Raw genomic sequence first — 11,357 nt, 5'->3', positions numbered from 1 at the left:
TCTTTCCTCGCCCTTAGTTGAAGTCAGGTTTGCAGGCTCCTGCAGCAGACACTCCCGCTGCTTACACAGACTACTCAAATCCAAACCAGGTTTCTGCATCCGGACTACATCTCCCAGAACCCCTTGCGATGTCAGCCCATGCAGCCTTTTCTCCCAGCTGGCTGCTATCGGAAGTAGCTCGTCCAGCAGCCTCGGGAGCGGGCACTTCCCAGAGATGCCTCTGCTGATTAACGGGGATCGGATCGACCTGGCCCAGCCGCCGGGGGAGGTGATCCGCACCTACCCGCACCTGGAGGTAAGAGGACGGGAGCTGCACTGGCAGGGGGTGCAGGGGAGGAAGGGCAGCCCCAGCGGGGAGGCAGGAGAGTTGTCGGACTCCAACCAGCAAAGCTATAGTGGCCAGTTGGAGGGAGTAGGTTTGTACCAGCTCCAGAGCTGGGCAGGGTGGACAGGAGGCCCCTCTCCTCTATGAGAAGTCCAGAGCCTGTTGGCTCTGACGGGAAAATGGGGAGTTTACCAATGTCACATGCAACTTCTCAGGTAGGATGGGGATCTGTACGCCTCTGTGTTTCGTGCTCTCAGTGGGCTAAATGCCCTGGCACAGATATATGCAGTGTTGTCGCCATGTGGGTCCCAGAATATTGGAGAGAAAAGGTGGAAGATGTAACATCTTTTACTGGACCAGCTTCTGTTGGTGAGAGAGAGCAGCTCTCAAGCCAGACCTTGTCTCTCTGGCATAGGGAGCTCTTGGGTGTTGGAGGCATGCTCCCCCCGCCCCCCGTGGGATGCTGAGTGGGAGGGCAGAAACCCTGATCTGGTGCCCACATGTGGGAGGCATAGACATCCCAGCCTGTGGTGTTCTTGGGGGCCCAGAAGCCCTGATACAGGGCGTTCTGGCATGGGCAGTGCAGGGGCATAGAGGTCCAGCTATGAGTATTGGGGGAGGGGGGTGTCTTTATGCATCATCAAGCAAAAAAAACAAAACAAAAAACAAAAAAAGCCCAAGCTCCATTTTTCCCCCCTTCCCATACTAGAGAATGCTGTCCTGTTATAGTCACTGGAAATGGAGAACCCCTAGTGAATCAACAAGTCCATACCCTGTACTAACATTTCAGGCTAGATTCTCACTGAGCCACTGCAGCTCCCAAATCAGGCCATGCATAGCCAGTCTTAAACATTCTAGAACAAAACAGACTCAAGTTTGTCATTGGGTAGTAAAGTAAATCAGTGTTGAATGATGTGTGTGGTCAGCTTCAGGAAACTGAGAACTCAGTAACAGTTTGGTTTAAGGGAAGGAGGGTTACGTAATGTTTGTGGAGCGTAGATGAGCAAATATCACTTAGAATCTATCCCGCTACTGCGTTCCAGCCGGCAGGAGGAGTTTCTTACCAGCTAAAGAAAGGAACATAGTGTTTGTGCTCCTACTTCCAAGACAGCTTCTAATGGGGAGACCCAGAGTCATCTGAGTAATCCAGGGTTTGCTGGTACAATAGACTTTGGTTCATTCTCCAAATAGGAGGCTTATGTATGTTAATTCTCTAGTACTAATATAATAATAATAAAGATTTATAATGAATGAAATAATCAAATCACTTGATTACTTGTAAGTTGTTTTTGATTATTTTGTTCATATCTTCTGGTAATTTATCTCTACATTGTGATTACCTTCCTCACCCTGAACGGTACCTTCCTCCAGAAGGCGTCCTTTTTACTTTAGCAGCACTACTCATGTTGCATCATGCGATTTGGGGTATGTGTGTAAGGTTGTCAGAGTCAAGCCTTAAAAATTATCCTTTGTGAATGTCTCTTAAAAGCATCCAAGACAACAACTATAGGGAAGCTAATAGGTCTGACTTAAATATTTAACTATTCTAGTCATAGCAGTAGACTAAGCACAGGGCTAGGAGCCAGAAACTGCTGAGTTCAGCTCTTGTATTAATTGATGATTATGTGGCCTTGGTCAAGTCCCTTTCTTTTTCTGTCTCTCCATTTTTAAAGTGGGGATGACAGTCTCTTTGTGTCTGAGGTGATGTGAAGATTAACTGGTTAACGTTTGGAAAGAGCCTCGAGGATGTAAAACACTCTTCTTTCTTGCCACCTACCTCTTTGGGGGTCAATGACTTCTATAGCCTTCTTCCAAAACTCATGATTGTACACTTGGCTGTTGTGGAAACCAGTCACTCAGGTCCGCTGATATCCAATCCAAGTTTAGAGTCTTTGGCCTTCCCCTTTTGTTACTGAAGATGTAAAACACCATGAAATATAAGTATTTATGGTCAACCTCAGCCTTCATGGTCTTCCCTGAACTGCCACCGGATTCCCTTTGTTTTCCATAGGCCTGGTTGAGTCTTTCAGCCATTTTAGTCTGAGTGCAATTTATTTACAGGAGAAAGCAAGAGCTCTAAGAGGCCAACCTGCTCAAACAGTGGGACCCAAAGGACTTCTGTACATCCAGCAAAGAGAGTTTGCAGTGACCACCCCTAAAGACGGTACGTGGGGATGCAATAATGTTAGCTATTGAAGCAACAGGCATGACGGCCAAATTCTTACTGTACTTCTCTTCTTTAAAACAGGTTCCGTGTCCATCCTTGGGTCTGATGATGCAACTACCTGCCACTTGGTGGTGCTCAGACACACAGGTGTCGTAAAGGAAACCTGGACCATGAGATGCATGTTTCTCAAATAATGGCTGTGTAATAACTGTTACTGCATACGGAATTTCCACATTTGATGTATTGAGCTTGCACTGGGTGTCGTAATTCATTTATTCTAGTTTGCATGGGTCAAGTTTTAAGAAACAGATCTTGTTATTACCAGCCTGCATTACCTTCAGCAGCATACACTAGAGCTGCATGTTTACTTTGACCCTTAGACCACAGGAGTCTGGTATGTTGGTTAAGTAAGTGACTTGTCTAGTGTCATACAGTGACTCAGGGCCTGTCTACACTAAAGAATTTAGATCGATCCAGATTTAGACTGAAAAATCCACTCCCTTGAGAAACGAAGTTAAACTCGTCGAAGTCCCAGTGTAGATAGCACTAAGTCAGCAGAAGAATTCTTCCATTGACCTAGCTACTGCCTTTTGGGGAGGTGGATTACCTGTGCTGATGGAGAACCACTCCCATTGGTATAGGTCAGGGGTTCTCAAACTTCAGTGCACCATGACCCCAGGCCGGGGGTCCAAAGCCTGAGCCTGCCCGAGCCCAACTGACCTGGAGGGTGAAGGAGGAGGGCGCAAAGCTGAAGTCCAAGGGCTTCAGCCCCAGGCTAGGGGCCTGTAACCTGAGTCCCAACACACAGCGCTGAAACCCTCATGCTTTGGGTGGTGGGGCTCAAGCTACGGCTCCGGCCCTGGGCCCCAGCAAGTCTAAGCCAGCCATGGTGACCCACTGTGGGGTCCTGCCCTACAACTTGAGAAGTGCTGCTATAGGTGATGTCTATGCTGAAGTGCTGCAATAGTGTTTCAAGTGTGGACAAGCCCTTAGTGAGAGATGGGAATGGAACTCCTTCTCTTGCTCTTATGAAGGCAGCACAGGAGACCTAGTGGTTTCAGCAGGATATTGGGAATCAGGAGACTGAGGTTCAGTTCCTGACCACACTGAATTTGTGTGATATCAGACAAGTCACTTAATCTCTTAGTGCCAGTTTCTCCTCCTGTAAAATCTGGATGTGGTTTATCCATTTTTATAACCTACTCTACAGAATGACAAAGTTTTTGTTGCTGTTGTACAGAGCTGTGGTCAGGTAAATGTTTCCTTATTGCCTGCCTTCCAGGGAGTGGGGCTACCTGCCTGACACACTGTGATGGATCTAACACGCAGGCCGAGGTGTCGCTGATTATGAGTGCAGTAAAATCTTTCTCTAATGACACAGAATGCGGAAGGTCAGCTCTGCTCTATTATGTCTTGTATATGGTGTTTCACAGGTGTCTGTGTGTAAGGCGGAAAATTCTAAATGTGATCATTTGGGGCTCAGATAAAGAATTAGCAGCTTGTTGAGCTAGGGCAGGAAAACACATCTCAACAAGGTACTGTTTCCACAGTGATATTTTTTTGCCTGCTGGCATTGTTATGGATTTAATAGCTTTTCTTGCTCTTGATTTACTCACACCATTGATGTTTGAATGTATACTTTATTTTTGTAGTTCCTTTAGCAGTGATTTAATTTAAAGCGTGATTCTGCTTTCAATAGTGTGTCTGTAAAACTGCCATTGGAGGTTCCATGTTTATTGGGTCTCAGTGATTTCCATCTCAAATGTGCTTAGTTTCACACAGCGATTTTTGCTATTTTGGTTCTGTAAACTCATTCTGGGATCTGAGTTAAGCTGGAAGTTTCTGACTTGCACATAAAACAATAAAGATTCTGAATCAGAAGTTAGTTATAAATTCTGTTGCTGTTGTGGGAGCCAGAAAAGAATCCAGCTCAATTCCTTTTGATTGTGTTTATTCCTGCTAGACCTGTAGAGGCAAAACTTGGTAAAGTTGGCAGCTACAATGCTGAATACACCTGATCCAAGACTTACTTGGAATGCCGTAAAGGAGCCTGATTTTCAGCTGGTGACTACTCAGCACTGTCTAAGAATTGAGTCCCTTTACGGGGGTCCCCTAAAGTTGGATACCTGAAAATCACTAGTCACTTCTGAAGAGCTTGGCCACTGAGAACAAACCTATAGAGTGAAAGAGGAGCCATATTTACACACCCATCTCACCAAGACCCCGATCTTAAGGTTTGAGTGAGTTGTAAGGAAGTCGCTGGAGTACATTTAATTGACCTTGTTGAGAAGCTTAAAAACAGCTTTGTAATTTAAGGTCCAGTCCCGTGAGGAGCTGAGCACCTATAAATCCCATCAAGCTCAGTGGCAACTTCCCATGTTCAGTGCCTCTCAGATTCAAGTCCTTCGCTTGTGCTGCTCATCTGATATTCCCTATAGCGTCCAGAACAAAGAGGTCACTCACATTAGGTCATGAGGTAATGCACGATCAACTGACGCATGTGACTATAATAAATGAGCCTTCTCTAATGATCACTGTACAGTGTGGGCTGGGGATTGTATTGAAAAGCTATTCACATTGGGATGCCTTTTTAATTGCTGTTTCCTGTTATTCCATCTCTATTTGTTAGGCTGGAAGTTCACCTAGTTGGAGGTTTCAATGATGATAGGCAGTTATCACAAAAACTTACTAATCAGCTTCTTAGTAAGTTCACATTTTTTCCATTCTCATGTCCAAAAACTAGATTTTGGCTGGATTTGGGCCAAGTATATGTGTGTGTGTAATTTTAATCCTCAATTATACAGTAGAAAAAATCTTGGATTTGAGTTTTTCTCCATTTGGGAATTTGAAGTGCGGCATGTGTTTATACATAGGGGTGGTGCAGTGAGATGATTTACACATACTATGCTGTATGATCTTGGGCAAGTCGCTTCTCTCTCTGTATCTGTATTTACCCATATATAAAATGAGTATTACAAATGAATGTACCCTGCTAAATGTGTAACAAATTAAACCTGAGATAACAATGCCAGAGCTACCTTAAACAAGTGCTTGTAAAAGGCATAAAATGTTGATAGGACAAGGCTTTCTCTTTAACAGCTTTCTGCCCTTGCCAGTGGCCAGTTGTGTAAATTACTGTTATATAGAGTAGCTTTCTCTTTATTTTATAAGAGCAAGATATTGAGACATATCTGGAAAACACACACTGGTCCATTATCTGTATCAAGAACAATGGAGTGGGAGATTTCCTGCTGGTAATGAGGGCCTGATGTCTAATCTGCAGTGCACAGCATTGCTATACCCCATAGTTTAAATGCCTTGACATGAGTCAGTTTTATACCTTGCTGCTACTGTTGTTGCTGTAGGAACATTTGATCTCCAGCAAGATGATGTCCATTTGGTGACTTTGTGTGTGACGGGTAAGAGTTTTAATGTTCCCTTTTGTAAAGGTATGTTTAGTCTTTGAAATAAATGTGAGGCTCTTCATTTTAGGAGAGACAACCTTTCGATCCGGCCTGTAAGCTTTGTGAGTCAGTGAGCACTAGGCACATGAGAGCTTATTGCCAACAGTGGTTTTTGCTGTTGTATATTGATCTGTTTATTTTAGTTAGGTATTCCAGAGTCAGTATTCTGGAAATAGTGATTTACCACAGCACACCGCAGGTGGGGCATTGGCTAGGGCTTCTCTGCCCAGAAGTGCTATGGCAACTTGCAGTTTTTAGTAGGACCTGTGGAAATAGCTGAAATATTTCACCCATGTGGTCCTGTGAGCACTCCAAATTGAAGACGTTTGTTTCTGCTGGGAAGGAAACCTAAATCCATCTGGGAACAGTTGACATCTAGATCTGCCTCCTGCATTTAGTGTGTGTGTTTTGTCAGTATTGCAGCAGACAGATGAATGAAGTGTGCAGAAGCCTAGAAAACATGTGCCCCAAATTATTGATCTTTTATCATCCTTGTCCTCTGTCCCCTCTTCCGTTTCCTTTTTCCTCCATCGTAGCCAATTCAAGTCTGATTATTTTTGATGTCTCATGTTCAGTGAGAACACGAGCTGTATTTTCACACTGGCTGTAGCGTAAACCTTTGAAACATGGCATCATTACAGCTGTATGGTTTTGGCATGTGAAATTGAGGGCCAGTAGCTTTGGCTAGAGCCAGTCATGGTGTGGGCAGAAGAGTTACACCTTTCCCCTGCTGCCCTTGCCAGTGCATTTTAGTCCTGAGCAGCTGTGTCAGTCCCAGGCCGGTTAGGGTGTGAATGATTTCTGGGGTGGTGTGATTTTTATATAGTCTGGTTCTGTTCTGGGGGTAAATGTCCACCGAAGATAAAGATTAATTCAGAACTGGCATAGGCAGTCGCTATTCTTCTGAGATGGAACGACCCTGACTGTCTGCATTTGTCCTGTGTACCATGATAAGACACTTCACTTTAGTTAAACAAGGATATGAACCTACGTCTCCAGTTCCCTTGTGGCTGCTTTATGCTGCATGTCCCACAACTTTTTTTTGGTAAGGTCTGGGCACCTCCCTGACTAAAGCTAAACTAATGCTACTTAGAAATAAACATGCTGACAATGTCTGGATTATTTGACACATTTGTTCTTTTTGAAACAGAATTAAATGATAGGGAGGAAAAGGACAATCATTTTCCAATCATTTATGGAATAGGTGAGTACAATGCGTCTTGTACAGAATACTGTTCTAAACTGGTTGCTCTTCAGACTTGTAAAGGTAACACATTGGCCAGCCAAGGCTAATACAGAAGATCTAAAATACCATGGTGCACAGAGCAGTGTAGCTCTGATGCTAACTCTGGTAGGACAGGGCTGCTGCTAATACCACTCAGAGACTGGCTTTGCTAGATGCTAAAGATGTACTGCTGCTTGGGAAATGCCTGTTGAAAGGGTCCTCTTGGGCAGGAGCATGTGTATATTTTTTTTCTTTCCTTTTAATGAGATCAGAGACCCCCAGGGTTATTTCATGGCATTTAGCTGAACTATTGGCCTGCAGTGAACTAGACTGCTCATTCCTTTGCCTTTTCTGTTTGGAGACCAACTCCTTTCTGATGGGTTTAGTTGATTTTGTTCTCTTCCCCCCCCTCCCCCAACTACTTTGTTTGTGATCTTTATACCACTATAGGAATGAAATTTGTCCAAAAATTGTATTCCTATAGTGGTATCTTCAAATGGACCATATTCCTTTAAACTTTCCTCGGGCCTAGTAGAAACCCAACCAAATAGCACTGTGAAAATACAAGTGAAGCAGAAAGTGAAACTTACCAGACATGTTTCTCTGTCAGTCTTTGATATTAGTGTCTGATAGGTTCTGAAATTCACCTCTGTCTGTGCCAAGAGCGCTCTTGGTCTGGAATGCTGTTTGTGGGGGGATGGACATTTTAAATGTTGTCATTAGCTGGTTAACTGTGTTTTAATTCCAACCATTTTCTCCCCAGCTGTGAATGTTAAAACAGCAGAGATTTTCCATGCAACTTTTCCAGATAAGGGACCAGATGAGGATTTGCGTTCAGCTCGTACGTTAACAGGAGCACCAGTGAGTGAAAACAAATATATGTTTTGGTGTGGGGGGGAGGGGGAGGAACAAGAGAAAAATACTCTTATTTTGTCTGTGTCAGAAACTAATAGTTACTCCTTAAGGAGAAGTTACTCTAATTATGATAAAATACTGCCAGTTTGTGGTTGTGTAATCAGAGACGAACACTGAACATAACAGCCAATATTTGTACTAAACAGCTGCTGGTACCTGGTGGAAAACTTTGACAAGTATTCTATTTGGAAACAAGGACAGACTTCAGTATTTGTATTACAGTTGCTCCTGGAGGCCTCAGCTGAGATCAGAATACCACTGTGCTAGGTGCTGGAGTCAGTCCCTGGCAGAGGAAGGGTGAGAGAGGGATAGTGGTGTTAATCCAATTTTACAGACCTGGAATTGAGGTACAGAGACTAAGTGACTTGCCTGAGTCACGCAGGAAGTCTGTGGCAGAGCTGGGAATTGAACCCAGCTCTCATTGGTCCACACGATCTCTCAGATGCAGGTGTGCTACATAAAGACACTGCTTTCATCCAAAGGCTAAAGACTTCAGTAAGAAGACACTCACACAAGGAAGTAGTTGCAGGATCTTGACCCATGCCTACTAAACCGTAACAGGGGAACACCCTCTTACTGTCCCCAGGATCTTGGTGTAGAAACAGCTGGAATCTCTGTGAGTTTAAGGTTTGCCACTTAAGGTCTTGAGCCCAAAATTCTGTCACATAAGGCTATTTAGCCTCTTCTATAAGTGCAGAGCAGCTGTTTTGTCCAGTCGTTTGGTTAATTCAGGGCAGAGTAGGGAGGGAGAGTTGAGTGTATAGCAGCATTGCAAGGTGGACAAGGGAGCTGAAACAAGACAAGCAGTGAAGGAGAGGTAGATGGCTGAACAGGACAGGAGCAGGGGACACTTAAGAATAGCCTGTGGCCTAGGACAGGCGCTGCAGTTTGTTGCATATCAGAGGGTGGGGGAAGTACCTGTGGAGCCAGCTCTAAGCTCATTCCCCTTCATGGCATGGTTGGCTCAGTGTGATAGAGGGTTCAGTTCACTTACTGCTGCTCAATTTCAATAGGGAAACCCTCAAAGTCTGTTCTGTGTTACAGATGACTAATATTTATGATGCAAAGACAGAACAACTCCACATTGGACCTTACTTCTGGATGCCTTTCCCACATGTGGACTTGTGGTTGGAGCAAGATGATAAACAGATATTACAGGTAACTGAAGTTACAAAAATGTGTTTTGTGCTAGCATTCTGTCAGCCCTGATTGCTTTTCTGTGCATTGCTGAAAGGGGGGTGGTGCATTTTTCTAGGTCAGAAATTAAAGCTAGAGGTACCAGTAGCCATGAAATGTTCTTATCTATCTGGTTCGAAATAGTTCATGATACCATCTTGTTTTTCAGCATCTTTCCACATCGCCTCTGGCTGAACCACCGCACTTTGTTTCCCACCTTAGATCCACATTACTATTTTTAAAAGAGCATCCCTTTCCCGCTGACTCCCTGTTTCCTAACAGGAAACCTCGACTTTATAAAAAGACCGAAGAAGGTTTATGGGAGAGAGTCTGTTTTGAAACTATTTAATGTTGAGGCAAACACTGGAGGATGTGCTTTGGGAAAGCACTGCCTTGCCAAAAGTGTGGCCACTTTGCTGCAAAGAGCATCTTTCTGAATCCATGTTGGCCAAATCCCCTGCTGTCCCTGAGATCAGACTAGCCTTGTTTAATGCTTTTCAAAGTCATGTTTTTGGCAGTGGTGCATTTGTTTGCACTGTTACTTACATAAGTTGGTATTTTCTTTTTTACAGATGGTCCTTAAAATTGTGCCCCTCCCCCATTTTTACTTTTGGTGCTAATCTGTTGTATATTAAGGCCTTCTGCAAAATCTATCTAGAGAGATTTAATATGCAGTTCCCCTTTCAAGAGTGTGTTTTTGAGCTGGGACTAGGTGTCTCTTTAAATACAATTTAAAGTATAATGTGTATACTAACTTATTCACTGGTAATTTGGATTTTTTGAGAGAGATTTCTTTTAAATGCCCAACATTAAGTTCTTCAATGAATAAATAAAAAAGAATAAGTTTTGGTGATGAGATTTTTCAGTAGTTGGCCAGGGGCTTTTCTACACTGAAAGATATAATCATTAACCCTGCAGGATTGATTGCTGAGCATAAGCCTTGAAAGCACATTTGTTAAACAGTGCCATTTTACCACTGCTTTTGGAGTAATAGTGTATGATTCAGTACAACTCTCCAATTCTAAAAATGTCTAGAATAATTAATCTTTATATTCACTAATAAACTGGAGATGTCACTAAACTTTGTCACTGGGCATCATCTGTTAAAATAAACATTAAACTCAAATTTTCACTATTTGAGTTGTTTGCTTACTTTTTGCATTTCTCTGAAGCTTGGACAATGGAAATAAAATAGCCCAAGATGCTCACTCACTGCTACATTGTTTGGGTTGCAGAGAAGACAGGAAAAGCTGTAACTTTGCATGCTGTGGGTGGAGTTTAAGAACATTCATGGAAATATTTCTTCTATGCATATTGCTGCTTTTTTTTTAAACCTCTTTAAAACCTACCTAGACCTTGATATTGATACTTTTTTACATTAAGATGCTACACGGAAGATGTCATGAAATACTTGCTTAAGGTTTGTCTCCTCTCTGTTTTATGGTTACATAATGTTCATCCCTGCACTGGGAAAACTTGACAGTTTGGTTATTCTGAAACCCAGCACTTTTTGATAAGTAAATCTTGTCTATCTTCTACAACTCAAACTGGGAGACACTTAGCAGCAGCTGCTTTATATAAAATGTATTATGCTTTAATAGCCCTAGTATAAGTTTTCAGTGTAAGTAGATAATCTTGTTTTATAAGACAGGTAAACGATCACAAAATACAGTAAGTTATGGATTTCAGGTGACTTCTGCAGTTACTTTCATCTCGTTTCATTTTCTTCTTGTACATCCACCTGTTAAGTCAGGGCAATGCTGAATTTGCTAATTACAACTTCACTAAACCATTGCAGTAGAATACATGAGGCCTATAATTCCATGTCCAGTAAGAAGAATGGATTCACTGCTTGCAATGCCAGGCATAGCATAGCAGCACTCATCACCTAGTACCCTCTCTTGTCACTTGGCCCTCTGGCCAGGTCTGTTTTAAAGTCTCTTCCCTTAATCACTAGCCCACACAACATTGGTCACCAGCCTGCCATTTTCTCCCCTCCAGAGCTCCTCTTTTTTGTTCCACTGTATGAGTGTAGTGGCCTCAGAGCTTCTCTCTAAAAACTTTTAACCAAACTCAAAAGCAACT

The 11,357-nt window shown here is 43.1% G+C and overlaps 1 protein-coding gene across 1 annotated transcript; it reads left to right on the top strand.

Annotated features, from left to right (window-relative positions):
• Nucleotides 1–9,714, top strand: NTAN1 (N-terminal asparagine amidase). Its single transcript, XM_032793424.2, has 10 exons — nt 1–295; nt 2,387–2,489; nt 2,574–2,639; nt 3,775–3,883; nt 5,122–5,195; nt 5,858–5,911; nt 7,107–7,160; nt 7,945–8,042; nt 9,141–9,254; nt 9,442–9,714. Exons 1-10 carry the CDS (start codon nt 215–217, stop codon nt 9,619–9,621), a joined length of 933 nt encoding a protein of 310 aa, XP_032649315.1. The 5' UTR covers nt 1–214; the 3' UTR covers nt 9,622–9,714.
• Nucleotides 9,715–11,357: the final 1,643 nt, after the last annotated feature.

Source organism: Chelonoidis abingdonii, chromosome 9 (assembly GCF_003597395.2).
Source record: "Chelonoidis abingdonii isolate Lonesome George chromosome 9, CheloAbing_2.0, whole genome shotgun sequence".
Classification (NCBI taxonomy): domain Eukaryota; kingdom Metazoa; phylum Chordata; order Testudines; family Testudinidae; genus Chelonoidis; species Chelonoidis abingdonii.
The sequence above is the reverse complement of the archived record's forward strand: the minus strand, read 5'-3'. Positions and strand labels throughout refer to the sequence as shown.

Excerpts from the sequence above, each read along its gene's own strand:
- NTAN1 (XM_032793424.2), top strand. The coding sequence starts at position 215 with ATGCCTCTGCTGATTAACGGGGATCGGATCGACCTGGCCCAGCCGCCG. Across the intron at positions 2,490-2,573 it reads AGTGACCACCCCTAAAGACG|GTTCCGTGTCCATCCTTGGG; the intron begins GTACGTGGGGAT and ends TCTTTAAAACAG. Across the intron at positions 7,161-7,944 it reads TCCAATCATTTATGGAATAG|CTGTGAATGTTAAAACAGCA; the intron begins GTGAGTACAATG and ends TTTTCTCCCCAG.